The sequence below is a fragment of the Brachyhypopomus gauderio genome, chromosome 3, assembly GCF_052324685.1.
Source record: "Brachyhypopomus gauderio isolate BG-103 chromosome 3, BGAUD_0.2, whole genome shotgun sequence".
Taxonomy (NCBI): Eukaryota; Metazoa; Chordata; class Actinopteri; order Gymnotiformes; family Hypopomidae; genus Brachyhypopomus; species Brachyhypopomus gauderio.
This window is the reverse complement of record NC_135213.1, coordinates 32,502,179-32,521,851: the sequence shown is the minus strand read 5'-3', so window position 1 is coordinate 32,521,851 and position 19,673 is coordinate 32,502,179. Positions and strand designations below refer to the sequence as shown.

The 19,673-nt window shown below is 45.8% G+C and overlaps 1 protein-coding gene across 3 annotated transcripts in view; it reads left to right on the top strand.

Moving 5' to 3' along the window:
• The window catches only part of edil3a (EGF-like repeats and discoidin I-like domains 3a), a 122,972-nt gene that overhangs the window by 64,147 nt on the left and 39,152 nt on the right, over positions 1–19,673 (top strand). For all 3 annotated transcript variants that reach the window (XM_076997684.1, XM_076997685.1, XM_076997683.1), the window contains 4 exons: positions 3,019–3,132; positions 12,941–13,122; positions 18,189–18,344; positions 19,015–19,159. In XM_076997684.1, coding sequence (XP_076853799.1) covers positions 3,019–3,132; positions 12,941–13,122; positions 18,189–18,344; positions 19,015–19,159 — 597 coding nt within the window. The remainder of the gene's footprint in view (positions 1–3,018; positions 3,133–12,940; positions 13,123–18,188; positions 18,345–19,014; positions 19,160–19,673) is intronic.

Here is a 19,673-nt window from a genome sequence, read left to right as displayed (position 1 = left end):
CCGTTCCTACGGTACAGTCTGATTGTCTACTCACAATCAGCGGATTTATGGAGGGTAATGACAAGCATTAATGCTCGCTTAGAATTTTCAAGAGGCTAATGGCTAAATGCTAATTTGCTCTTGTAATCAGCAATGCACACTTGAGTCTTAGTTTGTCAGGTTAATGATCGTTAATGAGAGCAGTAGGCCTCTCTCGCTTGAATTCATTAAAGCATAATCCCCTTTGATTGTGACAATCTCCTGTTATGAAGACTGCATCCCTTTGACAAGTACCTGTTTGTCCATTTCTGTGGCATTAACACATTTTTCAGTTGGAGAGGAGTACACTGAAAATGTTTTTCTCTTCTTCAAAATCACAGTAATGACTGCAGAGAGTATGGTACAATGTGTTATGGTACTAGAAGCCACTAGGTTGTTAAAGACGAGACGTTTCCATGCCAGACACCAATGGGTGTTCTCTTTAATTTTCTCATTCGGTGCAACGTTTTGGAGAGCTGACCCTACGCACCTGGGTCTAACATGAGGATGCACCTGGAGATCTCCATGATAAGTAGCAGGTGTGCTAGTTTTGAGATGTACATTTTGAATTACAGAGCAGGGTTTGGCAGACTTGTTTTTGGGGGGGTTTAGCTGGAATCCTTCCATAGGAGGCTGTGAAGAGCCATATAGGAAGAAATGTAAATAGGGATGCCACCCCTCTGGTTTCCACCAGTACATTCTGGTTTGTCTGGGAGTTCAGTTTTGACTTCCGTTCATCCATTTTTTGCAAGGTTTTCCCAAATTGTGGTAGGTTGAAAAAATGATATAATCATATTGGTCAGTATCTTTGTCACTCTTCAGTTCCCCCTCCCATCAGCAATTTTAGGCCAACTGAATGTCGGCAGGTACAGTACAGGCAGAGGTGGAGCTAATGTAAAGTCTTGTTGAAAAGGTGGTGAACCTAGTCTCATGTCCTCTTAAACCAGTCAGCTCTGTCCACTGGAACTCAGAGGGAGCAGTTACCAAAAACTAAACAGGGGATTTTGCTTTATTCTTCTTTTAGGAATATATGTGATGGCAAGATCTGATTGTGCTTCGGGAGAAATTCTGACTACAAGACTGGCCAGTAGAAACAGCAACCTCCAGTGGCACCCTGCAGTTTGCGCTCCCGTGGGCTTGAATTCCCACCGAGCCGTCTCCACTGGTGACACTTGCTTGTCACTGTTCCTGCATGCTTCTGCATACCTTATTTAATGCGTACCTACAGAGGTAGGCTGTACTGCATACTGTTGTCAGTTTGATTTCACGCATTGCTTTTAGCACAGTGTCGTGAAGGAAAAGCAATGCAGAGGAGCAAATCCCTTCCCGTAGCGGCCCAGTGCAGCCGAGCAGCTGCGGGCGCAGCCGTGCTGGTTTTTATTCTTGCTAAACGAACTTTCACCTCTCCGCCGCTGCAGCGGCCGTGCAGACGCCGTCGCCCCCGTCGCACGCGTACCGTGCATGTTAAACAGAAACTCCCGGCCAATGAAAGCATCCGCCGTCGCCTACCAGACTTCCCTCATGACGAGAGCCCCTCCTCATCACAGGGGAGTGATGCCAGAGAAGGGTGGGGGGATGGGTGGGGGGCTTTTGATTGGGCGCATTTGCACCCGAGCTTCGTGGTGCAGTGCAGCGTGCTAGCATGGGCCCGAATACAAATCCTCTCCCCGCGCGGATGGCCCTGCAGATAAAGGGCCCCCGACGAGGCAGTCCGACGAGGCTCTCGTGGTCGTTGTCTCGTCTCCGTCCCGTTTTCTGCTCCGGCTGATCGCGCTGATACATCTGACGATTCGGCTGCTTTTCATGCTTTGTCACCTTTCACTCTCCCTCTGTCTTCCTTCCTCTCTCTCTCTTCTCTCTCTCTCTTCTCATCCCTCTCTCTCTCTCCCTGGAGATCATACTCTTATGAGCTCACTCTTGCTTGACGAGGGTTGATCTTCAGTCTCGCCCACTTCTGCGATGATTGAGTGAAAGCACGAGAGACTTCCCCAGCCTCCCTCTTATCACACACGTGTTGCACACACAGCCCTCGTGACACCTTCTATTTTTGAAGCAGGAGTTTATGAAGTGTGTCATTTCATTCATGTACATTACAGATTAAACGAAGCATCCCAGCATTCCCTCACTCCTGCTGAACGGATGGGAATTGTAGTCCGCATTTTGTTACCATAGCTCGTAGGCATGCTCGTGGTCAGTGTTTGGTGTAGGCATTTGTGTACAATAGATGAGAAGTGTGGCATGTGTTGTTTGTATATGTGACCATACCTCATGACTTTTGTATAAAGTGGAAAAACAACAAATACCACTTTTTATGCCTGCAGATATTTTTATATTGACTTATGTGCAACGTTCTGACCGCAGGGGAGAGGTGTAAAAATATTCCTCCTGTTTCTCTGTAGAGCTGAACTTATGACTATGACACCTGTGTGTGCAGAAATTTTATTGTTTTAGCTTTTCTATCTCTATTATTAACGTGTCATTACTCTTGTTGTGGTTATGTAGCAACATGCGGACACAAACCTCAATAGACAATATTTTCCGTAGGGTGTCTGTAGTCATTTGATTTGAAAGTCTCTGCACGGCGAGGAAAATACTGACAAGAAGGTGATTCTCCACATCCTGAATCAAATTTGCTAAAGAGCTGCAACAACTTTTTGACACCTTCCCTCACACCTCTGTTCTGTTTCTGAACTTATCCTTCTGCCACATTCTGTGCTCAATTTGTTCACCAGGGACCTTTCAGTAAAGCCGCGATATTTCTCTTCTCATCAATAGCTGCAGACGTTTATGTGCCCGTTGTCTTAATTTAATTTGATTAAGTGGCAGTGGTGTTTACCATTTCCATGGCCATTATCTGAGGAGAAGCTGATATCAAATAGCAAAGAGGGCAAACTCAATAGATGGTCCACACCAGTGCATTTAAATGAGAAGGATGGGACGCTAATTGTGCCTGGGGTTGATCCAAAGGAATGATCTCGCTTTGTGTTCTGTGCTTTGCAGATGTTAATGAATGTGAACGGGATCCCTGTAAAAATGGAGGCATCTGTACTGATCTGGTGGCCAACTACTCCTGCGAGTGTCCTGGAGAATACATGGGCAGAGACTGCCAACACAGTAAGTATTCAGGTCTTGTAGACCAGATGTCAATCTGCTGATACGTGCTGCTTTACCACGTCTGTGCAATGCTAGTGTTGGACAAGGTCTTCAGTGCAGTGTAGCAATGCTTCAAAGACATGGTGGGAAGGCATGCGGGGATGTTCAGCCAGGGTCTGACCCACTTAAACACACACACAGACACACACACACACACACACACACACACATGCACCTGCATACACAAACACTGATGCAGACCACTGACATGGACACACTAGGCAAACGTGGGCACATTCCACAGCAGGAAAACTCCAATCATAATAGTAATGGTTATATCAGGGTGAATTCACTTCACAGTGAATATAGATGCTCTTTTTGCATAATTCTGCAGAAGTGTGGAAGCAGATAGAAAGTGTGATCCTGATCACAGACATATTCAAAGGCTCTAATGACAAGACGCATTTAATTACACCTGTTAGGCTATTTACTGCGTATCGGTTATATTGCTTTGCCTGTGCTATTTCTAGATGGATGGTGATAGGGTCAAAGGTGATTGAAAAGAGAGAAAGAAACGTTCCCATCCCAGATGAAATGCCCTATCGCGTGAATCAGGAGAGGATATTAGTTTTCTTACCCAGTTATTTGAGATGGCTCCATGCATTTAATAAATGAAACACAAGGCCTCTCTTTCTTCTGTCAGGATTGTCCATTATTACTATACAGACCAAGAACAATTTTATTTCAGACTCCAAAACATCCGTCTGCAATACACGGATAGAATTCATCAATCCGTTGTGAAACCACATTCGGGCCTTGTCTAGAATTATCATATTCGAATCACACATACATATTCATAAAGCATTTAAAACACACTGGCATCTGACACTGAGGAAAACAAGCAGAATGGGAGTGACCTAAGCCCTATAAGGAGTTGACTGCCCACCCCTCACACACAACAACCCCACCCCCCCCCCCCCCCCCCAGACCCCTCCACCCCTCGCACACAACAACCCCCCCCCCCCCCCCCCCAGACCCCTCCACCCCTCACACACAACAACCCCACCCCCCAGACCCCTCCACCCCTCACACACAACAACCCCACCCCCCCCCCCCCCAGACCCCTCCACCCCTCACACACAACAACCCCACCCCCCCCCCAGACCCCTCCACCCCTCGCACACAACAACCCCCCCCCCCCCAGACCCCTCCACCCCTCGCACACAACAACCCCCCCCCCCCCAGACCCCTCCACCCCTCACACACAACAACCCCCCCCCCCCCCCAGACCCCTCCACCCCTCGCACTAAACAACCCCACCCCCCCCCCCCCCCCCAGACCCCTCCACCCCAAACTCAATTGCGTCTAAATTCCATCAGGCCGCTTGACTGGCACTTTCTGTCCCCTGTTTCACCTCTTTTGTCAAGTGGAATCTGTGCCACCTGCTCGACGCTCTCGGGCCGCCTGCCGTGCGTAGGCGTTTGCACGGTGCGTTGAAATCGCGGACCCCTTTGTTCACTAGTGAAGGCGAGGGGTCTTCCTCTCGAGGATGAAAAATGTAAATTTGCAAGAGAATACAAGCGCACGAGTATTTGCAGCCGTGTGGGAAGGCATGCACACCCTAGCAGTCTCAATATTGCTTATGCTAAGTGCGGTTCATTGAAACATGTCCAATTTTTATATTCCTGAATAAATGAACAGGCAGTGCAGGACTCAATAGGGAGGCTAAAATACAGCAGGCCTATAGATCCTATAGTTTTCAACTTTGTTCCAACGGTAGCAATCTGCATTGGGTAAATATAACCATAACCTGACATTTTCAGAGAAACACTGCAGCCTCATCACACAAAGCGGTTGAAGCCGCTCCTGTTGATGTATTTATCAGAATAAACTAGGCCTAATCAAATGCCCCTTTTTCAAGTCAAGGATTTCACAGGGTGATTTTAACACACCTCTGGGGTGCTGCTAGACAGGTGTCAATGGCACGGGTGTTTGTCAAATTAATGGAACCCCGCAGATAGCAACCTTTTGCCCGTGAAGAAATGTCGTTGCAATTTGCTTTGACATTTATTCCGGCCCAGCGCACCACACCTGACGAACATATTGTCAGAATGTTTGCATATTTGCAGTTGCCCCTCAGTAGCACAGCGTTGGAAACAGTCGATATGTTTTGCCCTGTCAGTGTGACACCATATTACAGTTGTGGTTGCACTGCATGGCTTATGGTTTATCAATGCAGACATGTGAATGCTGAATATGGAGAGAGGACATGCAGGCTTATAACTAATTAGCCATAATGAGAATCTGGCATAATCAGAATCAGAAATACTTTATAGATCCCAGGGAGAAATATAAAGGGTTAGATGGCATGATACCATTATTATTACTTTCACAATACCCTGTGCCAGCCATATTTTGGGTATTGCCAGCAAAAACTATTTCCAGCTGGATGTGTCATAAAAATATAGATTTAGATAAATCATAGAGTACCCAGCCACCAATGGTGTCACGCCATCAAATTAAAACTGCAGTGGTACAAGAAGCTCAATGGATAGAAGTTAAATATGTCATTATTTGCCAGTATTCCTCTCATTGTCCCTCCTACTGATTTAAAACAAAAACAGATTCAGTGGTGCTGAGGTTTGGTCACTGCCTTGGGTATGACCCAATTTGGCTGCTACTACCAGAAAAAAAACGAAATATCATGATGCATATTGTGTCTTCAAGTATCGTGATATTCCAGGTTTGCCATATGTTCCACCCCTAGCTCATCTGCAGTATACTGCAGTATTGTCTTGCAAAGCTATATCTGGTAGAAATGACTCATGAGGAAACAATCTCAGTTCATCTAGAAATACTGCAATATTTCTGAGGTATATCTGATGGATAGGGTTAGGCATGATGAATGGATGACAGATCAGTTTTTCTTACTGCAGGAAATTTGCTGGCATGATACTGGTAAAGAAAGGTAGAACAAGACAACTGTGTGCAGGAGAGTAGCTTATAGAATGGCCATCTGTCTGCCCTAGTACCTGTCTGCACTCTAACGTCAACCCCAACACATTATCATGAGGGTATTTTGGGTGACTGCATGGATTCTCTCACAGTATGGATGAATACTTGAGAGTCAGTTGAAAAAGCACAAGCACACAACAGCTCTGGCAGAGGTGTGTACTGTGTGTGTGTGTGTGTGTATGTGTGTGTGTGTGTGTGTGTGTGTGTGTGTGTGTGTGTGTGTGTGAGAGAGAGAGAGAGAGAGAGAGAGAGAGAGAGCGAGGGAGAGAGGGAGTACTTCAGAAAAAATCAGGGCAAAATATTGAGATGTTCCTGTGAAAATCTCAGCAGGTTTCTCTCCTAACCACAAGCAGACAAGCAGCGGTAAAACTCCAGTACCCTCACTTCTTACATTATTCACATTACCTCACCATTCCATGGAGTGCTGAGAAACTTTTTTTAAGCCATCTTCAAAAAATTAACTGTTTTTCTTTAAGAACTGCAATTCCGAGTAACACTTGAAATGATAATTTTAACCTAGTTACTCCTAATTTCATGTCACAGCATCTTAGTATTGGAACTAAATACTGAAATGGCAGTATTAAATTCAATTAAATTCAACCCAAATCTGCTTTTGATATATATATATATATATATATATATATATATATATATATATATATATATATATATATATATATATATATATATATAATGTATATGTATATAATATAATGTACATCCTCTCTACATCCTCCTCCTTCACTCTCATTATTCCCAGCACAGTGTTGGGAGCAGGTGGAGTTACTCTCGGTTATGGCGCTGCTGTGCAGGTGGGAGTGGGGATTGTGCCCCCCGGTGCGGCTGCACTCTCTCCAGACAGGGCCGCTGTCCGGCTGCCGTGAAGCTGGCTAACGTGGGTGTGCGGAGGTCAGCATGTGAGATGGCCCCACACAGCTGCTCTGACGGGCCTCCGTCAGCCTCCCCGGCCTCCCCGGCCTCCCCGGCCCATCACCAGCAGACGGAGAATGTCCAAAAGAAACACCTAGAAACCAGGGGAGGGGTCTTCAGTGACAAGGGCATGTCAGGGACGCTAGCAAACGCGCACTTACTACAAATATAAAAGTTTGCTTTCAAATTTTACTTTGGAGCTGGAATCTAGGTCAAAGGAAGTCCTCGCCTGCGAGGAATCACTCGAATTAGCAGTTGAGTATATAATGTGGCCATCATCCCTGTACTGGAGTAAGCGTAGAAGCTTAGCTTAATACAGCATATTTAAAGATGAGTGTGCAGGTATTAAAAGTGCACCATGAATCTTTTTTAAATGAAGGTCTTTGCTGTTCGTTTTTTGCATAGAGAGGTAAAAAGGGAAATAGAGGGGATTAGCTGTATGAAAAATGGATTTTGGGAGATTTTGATGGATATTGTTTAGACATTGCTGAACTCCAGGGCCAAGGCTTCGTCATAAAGACGGAACTCAACATGTATATGGGTGGCATGAGTTTTTCCCGTGACGTTACCCTGATTCCTCACAAATACCACTTTTGATTGAGGGATAAAAAGGAGATGAGCCAAAACGGAAGTGCCACGGATAGCGGCGCGTGATCCTGAAGGACCCCGCGCATCGCTAAATATTAGCATTCAGCTCCTGGCATGTGGGGGAAGCAGTGAGGATGTCAAGCCACAAATTGAATTGAAGATGTATATCAACCCAATGCCCCGTGCTCTCAAACAATCAGAGCATGGCGAGGTAATGGCTCCTCATTTTTGGAAATGGGAGGTGCTAAAAATTTTAATAGATGTGGATATTCAGGGTCCTAACCCCCCCCCCCCCCCCCTCCCCAACCCATCAATGTGTTTTCTTTTGAATTAGATATAGCTGTATGCGATGTGATAACTTTCATCCATTTGCTGTAGGCAATACATGGCAGATCTGGAGATTAATGGCCTCCCTTAGCCCTCTAGGTTCAAATCATCCCTCTTTTGGGTTGTTTTTTTTTTTTTTTAACCTGTCTAGTAGTTTACTAAGATCTTGTCCACATAAAACCGTTTCATCTACATCTCAACACCCACTTAACATTCTGTTTATGGCTTGTCAACATCAAAGAAGCTTTCATGTAGGCAATTGCTGGATGAACCAATACCCTCATGCTTTTTCCCCCAGTTCAGTAAATTCAGTGCAAGTCACGGGCTGACCATTGTTCGTTTTATTTATTTGTTTATTTATTTGCTTATTTCACTCGTTATGTGTTTGGGCTATGGTTTTATGTGAGACAGGATTAAAGGGACTGCATAAACGCTTCATTACATCACTACCCATTACAGCAAATATGATGTACTGAAATGTAAAAGGCTTTTTTATAACTGCCAGGGAAGTTATTTATTGTGGCGTGAGGTTTTCTGTTCTCTCCTGGGTATGATTCACAAACATCAGGAGCAGGACAACTCCTGAATATCATCCTTCAGACATTTCAGGTTTCCTCCGCGCTGCTTTCCCTGGCCTTCAGGGTTCTCGTCGGTGCCATTGCTTTGGTGTTGCATCAAAACACATGTTCATTAGTGGCCTGTCTCCCTAGGCCCTTGTTATTTTTCCCTAGGCCCTTGTTATTTCTCCCTAGGCCCTTGATCTTGATCAATTTGTTAGCATTGTGTTATGGAGGTGACTTGCGGGGCATTAGTGCAGGCTAGACCCATGCTTAGTACTGTGGGTTGCTGTGTCACACTAATGGCCGTTGTTGACAAAGTCCAAGAAAATGACTTCTGCTTCTGCTAACAGAAAAAAATAAAATTTTTGCCCAAATTGTACAATTCAGTAGATATGTACAGTCACCAGCCACTGCTGCAGATTTGTCAGCTGCACATCCATGATGTGAATCTCCCGTTCCACCACATCCCAAAGGTGCTCTATTGGATTGAGATCTGGTGACTATGGAGGCCATTCGAGTACAGTGAACTCATTGTTCAAAAACCAATCAGAGATGATTTGCGCTTTATGACATGGTGCGTAATCCTGCTGGTAGGAGCCATCAGAAGATGGGTACACTGTGGTTATAAAGGGGTGGACATGGTCAGCAACAATACTCAGGTAGGCTGTGGCGTTGACACAATGCTCAATTGGTACTAATGGGCCCAAAGTGTGCCAGGAAAATATCCCCCACACCATTGCAGCAACACCACCAGCCTGAACCGTTGATACAAGAAAGGATGGATCCATGCTTTCATGTTGTTGATGCCAAATTCTGACCCTACCATCCGAATGTCGCAGCAGAAATTGAGACTAATCAGACCAAGCAATCTTCTATTATCCACTTTTGGTGAGCTTGTGCGAATTGTAGCCTCAGTTTCCTGTTCTTGGCTGACAGGAGTGACACCCAGTGTGATCTTCTGCTGCTGTAGCCCATCCGCCTCAAGGTTCGACGTGTTGTGTGTTCAGAAATGCTCTTCTGCATGCCTCGGTTGTAACGACTGGTTATTTGAGTTACTGTAGCTGTTCTATCAGCTCAAACCAGTCTGGCCATTCTCCTCTGGCATAAACAAGGCATTTGTGCCCACAGAACTGCTCACTGGATAATTTCTCTTTTTCTGACCATTCCCTGTAAACCCTAGAGATGGCTGTGTTTGAAAATCCCAGTAGATCAGCAGTTTCTGAAATACATCTGGAACCAACAACGATGCCACGTTCAAAGTCACTTAAGTCACCTTTCTTCCCCATTCTGATGCTCGGTTTAAACTGCAGCAGATCGTTTTGGCAATGTCTACATGCCCAAATGCATTGAGTTGCTGCCATGTGATTGGCTGATTTATCATTTGCGTTAATGAGCAGTTGGACAGGTGTACCTAATATACTGGCCGGTGAGTGTATATGCTGTTGTGTTAATGGAACCTACCACCATTTATAATGCTGATATTTATGTACAGCACATTTTTGCTTCATTTTGTTAATCAATTTGTTTTTATTAAAAATAAGGGTTAAACTGTGCTTTTTACATCACTTTGTAACTTCTTATGTAGTGCATTAAAAATGCAAGTGTACAAGTGTACATGAGCAGCATTTACATTCCAGAAGGTGTGGTACATTTAATACCCCCGTTCATTTACAACTGGCCAAGACTTGTGATGCTCATACAAATGAATGGTGTAATTGTGTTTCACTAATGCTTCAAAGAATTCACTTTTCAGTACTTATTATGGAGGAATTTTGCACTACAGACAGAACTACCACTCCCACAACCCCACCGGGCCTGTCCTCTACATCGAACTCGGTGATCGAGCAGTTACTCTCTCACAAACATTTACGAGGCCCGCACTGGCACAAATCATGTCCGCTCGAGGACAATGTCGACATGGCCGCTAACATTTGCAGACATTTGCGAGGAAGACATTTGGGAGGAAACATCACCACTGCCTTGCCATTCCACTGAGAGAGAGAGAGAGAGAGAGAGAGAGAGAGAGAGAGAGAGAGAGAGAGACAGACAGGCAGAAGGCCTTGTAACTGAAATAGTTTAAGTAGTTTCAGGCAAAGGGACTCTGAAGGTCGTGGAGGAGATACAAGCCTGGTTTCTTCAGCGTTCTCATCTCCAGCCTGTACTCAGCCAGGAAAAAAAATAAAAATACAAGAGGCAAATTCCGTATCAAGGTTCTGAGTAACCAGCCTCCAAAATATCTCAGTTTCTACTCAGTGAGGGACGCCCAGGCTAAGGAGAGATGGCTAAGGAGAGACGGCTAAGGCGACGCTACGGCTGGAAGGCTGAGTAGCGCACTATTGATTCCGGAGGTTGCTTGCTAATTGAAAAAGTTAGATGAATGTAAACTGAAGAAGTGAAATTGGCAGTAGGCTGTGTGTAGTGTCTCTAGGCTATAGATGAAGAGGGCTTCAGAATAGGAGGCTCTGACCCATCAACCCAACAATGCATAGTTTTCAACACTTCCACACACTTATTTGGAACCTGACACATACGGTTTTTGCGTGTCGTGTAATGCATCACATGCACAAAATAAAGGGATTTCATTAGCAAAGACGAGGACCCTCATTACGGTCATTACACAGCTGCACTAGGACGCTAAACGCTGGGCGCGACTAGTTTGGATGGCCTTTTGATCATTTGCTGGAGGGAAATAAATGTGCTTAGGAAAAGGTGGGGGCGGTGGTGCCAGAAGGGGCGTGGCACTCCGGAACTGTTTCGGATTAGGACTCCGCCTCCTCAGGCACGCAGTCATCACAAAAGCGAGTGTGATGCGGTTTTGCGCTCACCTTGGGCAGACACGCCAAACACGTGCAGTTTCTTGCAGTGTGGTTTTTGACCACAAATGTCACCCCAATAAAAATATACCCCATAATTACTAATTACATTGTTTTTTTTGTTTTTCATTCAATTGTGGATGTTAATTGTGGATCAGACAGTTGGCATGTCAATTTAAATAGTCATTGCACAATTATGTAATAGTAATTTCATTCATCACAGTGAACAACAATAATAATGATGATAATAATAATAATAATAAAATACACTAACAGAATAATTTGCATAACAGAACCATTGTTGGTATAGTTAGCAATTATTGCATTACTGTTGCTGATAATATTTTATTATTATATAAAGAACAGATTATTAGTTGTATATTTTGCCTTATTCTTTTTCCTCACCTGTGATTTTATTTTCTTTTTTATGCATGCTGCCATTATGGAACTGCCATGTATAAAACAGTCACTGCACTGTGTCCCAAGGTCATGCTCTGCTTTTAAAGGGAATGAGAGGATTCCATCTGATTGGTTGTTGCAGCACCATGTCTAACCAGGCCTGTGGTGCGTGCGTTTAGTCTAACCCTTGTGTGATTGTGCTGCTCTGAGCAGGATCAGTGTGTCTTTTACATGGAACCCAGATGTTGGGCACAGGTCATTTAAATTATAATGTTAGAGTTCATATTTTATCATAGACAAGTTATATCAAACACAGTTCCACATGTTTTTGTTGCACAATAGCAGAATTTCAGCAGAATAAATATCTAAAAATAGGACTAAAAATAGGAGGTGGAAATTAACAAAAAATAAATCTAAGCCAGAAACCGGAACAGGACAGATAGTGTTCCTTTAACAAGATTTGTTCACACAAGAGCATTTAAGCTCACAATGTTGTAAGCAGCCATACTTAAACAAATGAAGGTGACCTCTAATGAAATCCTCAGCCCCCTTTTTGTGATGGAAGACCTCACACCACAGGATCCTGACACAGGCGCTGGTTATGTGAGCATTCAGAAGCCGTTATCCAAGTTTACGATTGTTCTCTTGTTTTGGGAGAGAGAGCACTCCGAGGCCATCGCTGCCTCACAGGCAAACAATAAGAAAGATGCTCTCCCCCTCTGTGCAGTGGCAAAATCTCCATGTGAGAGTCAGAGGATGAGATCAGGGACGCGTTCGTGATAAGAGACGTCCTATCGGTACACAGGATCTCTGAGGACCAAACAAATCCAGTCAAAAGAAGACAAACAAGGAGACTGACTGAAGGATACTGGAGAGTAGAGTGGCTAACAGCCAGAATCCACCTCAGAAATATGATGAGCTACAGCCTTTCAGCACTTTATCACTGAATACCAGCAAGCAGTTTTCAATTTCAAGTAAAGACAAGGTCATTTGAACAAGGTTGTTTGAAAAGGCACACTACCAAACAACCTGTGCGCAAGCTGTGATAATGGCACATGTGCAGCGTGTAACGGGGTCTGTATTCTGTGCTGAGCGCCCAACGCGTAAGCCCGAAAAGTCTCATTAAATCTCAGTTTGCTTTAATCTCGAACAGGGAGTGAGCAGACTTGACAAATGTCCTCTCTGTGTCTCCACCAGAATGTTCCGGCCCGTTAGGAATGGAGGGGGGCATCATCTCCAACCAGCAGATCACCGCCTCCTCCACACACCGCGCCCTCTTCGGCCTGCAGAAGTGGTACCCTTACTTCGCTCGGCTCAACAAGAAGGGACTGGTCAACGCCTGGACAGCCGCCGAGAATGACCGATGGCCCTGGATCCAGGTAACGGATGAACCCGGGTGGACTCTGAACGCTCGTGGCTCGGCGGCCGAGTCGAGGCACTGAGCGAGAGGCCACGGCCTCGCGTTGTTGCGGGAGGCGCATCAGAGCTGTTCTGAGATCAGTGGCGGGGAGCATTTCCACAAGCCATGCCTGATTCGTGTAAACCTCGACATGCTCAGCAGGCAAATGGTTATAGACTTTTGTTCTGCAGGGAACTCAGAGTTCCATCACCAACGACGACGTTTCTTCCAGCATTGGCAGCTGAGTACATTTGATTGATATCCTACACAATCACGGTGAAGGAAAGTCTCAGAACATTTACTTCCCTCTTTCCAGCAAGTGGCTTCCTGTCAGACTCTGACTCTTCGCAGGCGAATATGCTTGATCGAATGAGTTTTCTCAGTACTATCTATTGTCTGCACAGCACTGCACTAGGCTGTTTTATCAATGCAACGGATACAATTCCATGATTTCGCATTGTTGCTCTTTGTATTGGGAATCGTGTCATCTCAGGTAGAGCAGCAGAACTCTTGTGGACAGCAAAGGTTTATGGATTTAGTGTAGTTTGAATTCCTGTGCTTTTGTGTGAAAAGTCTATTTAGTTTCTGTTTATATCTTTAGGGGCTTTTGTATAAAAATATACAATAACAGCATATTTGATTTGTGAGAAACGTATATATTTATCAGCAAGACAAAAGCATTGCACCTTGGGAATGAAGCCAAGACCTTGGGGTTGCGAGCTCCCTGATCTACCTGCTCGAAGGTTTCAGATTTAGGTCAATGTGTGAAAGCATATTATTAGACATATATTTCATAGTTGTTGTTCACTGAAATAAACCTGCTGAAAAGAACTGTTAAAGAATGAGATAACCTACACCTACAAACATAGAGGTGGATTTTAGAGTTCTCTGGATCCCACTTAGGTGTTATTACAGCCACAGTTTGGCTGTGTATTTTAAGCTTACTTTAATTAAGCAGCTACGCTTCCATTATCTGATCATTTATCTGTCTCTCAAGTGTTCCTGTGACTTTAAGAGCATATACTAAGCAAAAGACTATAAAAAAATAGCTTTAATATATACAGACAGAGAATATAGCCTGTGAAGCCAGCTAGCTGTTTCTGTCAGTGACAGCAGCAGGCGGAGAAAGAGAGACAGGGAGAAGAAGGAGTGTTGAGGGGAACAGGGGGAACGTGATGTGCTTTGGGTGTTTGTCTGACTTTAATGATGCCATGTGGGAGAGCGCGCTCGGCGCTTTGGAAGAAGGCGTCGGGGAGCTGAGGGCGAGCCGTGATTGGGGGAGGATCCGAGGGCGGGAGGGGGCACGGCCCCCGGGACTGGGGGGAGGATCAGAGGTGGGGTGGGGGCGTGGCCCCCGAGACCGGGGGAGGATCTGGGGTGGGCTGCCCAGGATTGGCAGTGGGCATGCTCCAATGATCTCCATGTGATCTCCTTCCGCCGTGGTGCTGGCCCGGCGGTGCCGCTCACACTGCGGGTTAAATCTGAAGGCACTCGTGTGCACCTTTCTGACTGTGTTTCACAAACTGGTTCGTTCCTTTTTCCCCTCCCTCTCATCTCTCTTCTTCTCTCACTCAGCACTGCCTAGGGTGATGTAATATTCAGTAACAAATAAATCACACAAGCACCTACAGCTGTTAATAATTGATCACAGAAATGGTGTTTACTGTTGTTGGTGTGCATGTGCGTGTGTGTTTGTGTGTGGGGGAAACTGAGTTAGCATTAGAACAGGGCGGAGTTGGGAGAGATTTGTATGTGGTGTCTGCATCTTCACTGTCTCACACATATGATTGCTTTATGTGATACTCGGGGGAAATTTCTTTTTCCTGGGAGTGGCCAATTTGTATTTCAGACTCTAAACAATTTAATGATTGAAGGATGTTTGTAGATGTTCAGCCTCTCTTGCACACACACACACACACACACACACACACACACACACACACACACACACACACAGAGGACATAAACACAAAGATGTGTGTGTTTACTATGTGACCATGGCCGCTCCGTTTACGTCTTTGGTAAGTACAAGGTCAGCTCGGCTGAATGTCAGGACACATGTGAGAGGTTCTGCCCTCTGAGCTACAAAACACTAGCTTCTCCTCAGCCTGGAGTGGAATGAGAGGCGATTTGGTGCAACAGCAGTAATTCAAGCTCTTTCTGACAACATGGGGAGGCCAGCGGTAAAACACAGTAAATGGAGTTAGCTCACGCCCCACCAGTCTCTCAGCCATTCAGCCCAGCAACCGAAACGCTCTCTAAAAGCAAGAACTACCCTTCTGACAGACATTCTGGGCAAGTCGAACGCCCGCACAGCATAAAGGCAAACTGTCATGGCAATGTAATCAACAACAAGGGCCTGAAAATATGTAAATACTAGACCCATCAACATCTGAGATACACACAGAAGACCATATCTTTCTTCACGTCAGCGTCTCATTCAGTGATTTATTACCAGAACTGATAGAAATATGCAGAAACAAGTCACATCATAAATAAGTTTTTATTTCATTCATTTCCACTTCATTTCCATCTGCCTCTTCATATTTCTCCCTTTCACACACACAAAAAAGTTACAGAGAGATTCCCAAGCAGAGGCTACCTGTGAGAAAGTCGATGCTAATGCAGTGTGTAGGCGTGTGCTGGGTGCCCTGGCGGCTGCCGGCTCGCAGTTATACGCCACTGCTCGACTGCCATGAGCCGTGTGGCTACCTGCAAGCAAACTTTTGGAGTGGCGGGGGAGGGGGAGACCGCACCTCTGCCTCAGCAAGGAGCCCAGATATTTGAAAAGCACTGCAACTGAGGTACTGAAAAGTATCCATGGATCTGGCGTCGTATTGCGTGGTTAGCCTCATTAGGTTTAAGGGCTTCAGGTCCGATGCATTTCTACAGCGGGAGCAGAGAAAACGAGCCTGGATGAGGAACAAACAACTTCGCCGATCTATAGAGATCATTGTTCATCTACTTTCTTATATAGCCTACATTATTCATTGTTTTTTAAATCTTGCTAATAGTCTCTCATCTATCTATGTGTGGACATGTGTAAGTAGACTGTTGTGTGTGCATGGCCAATGGCACCCCCCTCCCCGGATCGCCGCCCTGTCCCCCGGACCCCGCCCTCTCTCCCGGACCCCGCCCTCTCTCCTGTCTCCCAGTGTCTGGAGAATAGAGACGATGATCACTAAACGACTCTCGCGTGATTGGCCGTCAGGCTGATGGACGGCTTCTGGGAACCACAGCCGTTTTGTTGTCACTCATCTGTGGCCCAGACAATCTGCAAATCTGACAAATACCACGGCGACAGATGTTCTCCCCCGCTCCCGCACTAGAAACGCGCATGCATCACTATTAGGTGAAGTGACTCCAACATCTGTGGCTATTATGGCCATGATGCATTGCTCCCAATTACCAGTGTTAAGGCCTTTTAGTCACGCCCACCTAATTCCTAATTGGCCAGCATTGTTGGGCTTTAGAGAAACAAATGAAAATGACAAATGAAAAGTACATTAATACGAGCTCAGTAAGTAAACTGAAGGGCCTACAGATGTGCTGTAAAGAGGATCTCGTCTCGTTGATGAACTACACAATGAACATAACAGTCCAAGCTTTTGTATCAAGAACAAATGCCAAACAAATATAATGGTGAAGTGCGTTCGTGCGTCCAAAATGGGAAGTGCACTGACTTCGTTCTGAGTACTAAGCATCCAAAAGCGTTCCATTTTTCTTTGAAAAGCAGCTGGAGTGGCAGCCAGAAAGGGAGTCGTATTTCACGGCAGTAGTGTGCGGACCGTCGGGCGGCGGGTGAAGTGCGACCCTGCGGCCCTTCGGCTCACTCCCGTCTCCCCCGCCACTCCTGCAGATTAATGCCCCTCCTGCCACTGCGCTTCTTGTGTCGGGTGAATAAAAATGTAGCGCCGCGTGACGTAGTACCGAACATTAGGTCCGCTCGCCATACCTTTAATTGGATTTTTTTTAAAGCCCAGGGGGCCCCCCACTGGATGACTAAATAATCTCTTTCGCGCCAGATGGGAATGCGGTCCGAGGCGTAATGATACGTATTTGTCTCAGAGCGGCGCTCCGGTGAGGCGTGCGGCCGAGGGCCCCTTTGATGCATCTCCGAGTGGATTGCTCGGATGGGGGAGCACATCTGAGCGGTGATTTGTGCGGGGCTGCCCAGGAGGGGGTGGGAGGGGGGGTGGCGTGTGCAATCACCCACCCCGCACTAACATGGTGGATTAGCTGTCGTCAAGTGCGGCTGATGGCGGAGTTCTTGCACGCGCGCGTTATCCGCCCCCATCCGGCTTGGTGGTATAACAAATCACTTTATGATGCTGTGTATCATAACTATTACTTTGCTCTCGTTTCACGGCTGTCTGTGTGAAAGTGCCGGACGGCATCGTTTTCCACACTCCCACCCATTCTATACTCTCCAATAACCTCTCGTCCAACATGTGTGTGGACACACACACACACACACACACACACACACATCCTGCTTAGGGAGCTCAGAGACAGGATTACACCGTAGGCAGGGCGTCACTAGCGTTGACTGACTACTCTCGTGCAGGGTTTCAAGGTAGACTAAATGCCTCAGCCTCGTGCAGGGTCTCTAGGCGGTCTCTGTAAGTAAGATAGACGACTCTGTGGCGTTGAGTGGTGCAGGAGTTCTTATCAAAGCCCCGGAATTTACGGGCCAGCTGTTTGTTCAAGGATGACAGCCTGTGTGTTGATTCAGTTTGAACCAAGATGAATTGAGACTCCCCCTTATGGGCCGGAGCCTGTTTGTATATGAACGAGCACATGTATTTATGTGTGCTGCTCGTATGAGTCATGTTGTGCATGCAAATCAGCTGAAGACTCCATGCATCCATGTTCTGATGCTGTGTTGTTTCCTTTAACATAGTCTCTCTCTCCCCACTTTCCAGTCTGCCCTTTTGGTGAGCCTACATGAGAAGGTCATTGCTGATTACCTCTCTCTGTCTCTGTCTCTCTCTCTCTCTCTCTCTCTCTCTCTCTCTCTCGCTCTCTCTCTGTCCTCTCCCCCAGATAAACCTGCAGAGGAGGATGCGGGTCACGGGCCTGATAACCCAGGGGGCCAAGCGCATCGGAAGCCCCGAATACGTCAAGTCCTACAAAGTGGCGTCCAGCGACGACGGCAAGACCTGGAGGACATACAAAGTGAAGGGCACGGACGAGGACATGGTGAGGCGCCATTTTAATTAGGGGCTTGCCTCCCGTCAAAACCGCCACCACGCCTTTCCGTCGCGACGTGCCTCTGCCTGGAGTTTTCGGACCGTTTGGAGATGAGAGCGAGGCACAGGAGAAGCCGGGCATGCGTGACACTCCATCATTTTTGACGGAGCAACCCCCCCCCCCCCCCCCCCCCCCCCCCATTTCCCATCAGGCAGCTACTCTTCCTCCACCTAATGTCTCCTCTAACAACGTCGGGTGGAGAAGTGTTGCTCTCTCTCATGTCATTGTCTGCTTCTGACTGGGATGTTCTTTTTCTTGTTCTATGTCATTGTTTTAATTCATCTATTTGACGGCATACGCTGCATGGGTGAACCTGAAGTTGTTTATTAATGTTGTTTATTGGATCTGTGACAGGGACGTTCTGAGAACTGGAGGGCATGTTGTTCCCAAAGTTACACACCGGTTATTCTATCTATGGTTTCTAACATTAAATGCTAATTTGGGTCATGTCATTTCACAATAGTCTGTGTCAGTGCATTAGTGCACATTTGACACCAATAACAACTGCTTCCAGCAGCTTCGTAACGCAAGCCAAAATGGGTACGACCGCTGAGAAGAACAACGACCACGTCCGTGTCGATTTTATCATGCATGCTGAGATCTCTTCCTCAAATCTCAGATCTTCCGGGGAAACGTTGACAACAACACCCCCTCGGCTATTTCCTTCACACCGCCCATTGAGGCCCAGTACGTGAGGATTTACCCACAAGTCTGCAGGAGACACTGCACCCTCCGTATGGAGCTGCTTGGCTGTGAAATGTCAGGTGAGGTTCCACCATGGGTTTTCAGTATTCACCAAAAATAATTTTATTTTTATTTTTTGTTTTTTTTAAAGTTACAAATAATGCTAAAAATGTTCTTTTGTTTATTTAGTTCATACCTATTTTGAAAATTGTATTAGAGAAATATTTTAGGCAGTTCATTATGAAATTAAAGGCTCTGTGTCTGTACAGTACCAATTGCAAATATTTCATTACAGTAGGAACACATGTAAGTCCCTAGTACACATTTCTATCTTTGAAGTGAAGTGGCGAATAACCCCTGATGCTAATTAATTTAGCATGTGCTTGCTAATCTGTGCCTTTTCAAAGATACTATTTGTGCTTATGCTGTGAAAGACGTCTATGGGAAAAAAGATATTTTCCAGCTGTATGTAACAATATCAAAGGACCTTAGTGAAGACATTCAAGGCCAATTTGTTATGCTGAGCCCTAAAAATTCAACCCAGCTCCAAATTCTTCACCTCAGTGGATTTGGACCTCAACCTGCAAATTCTCC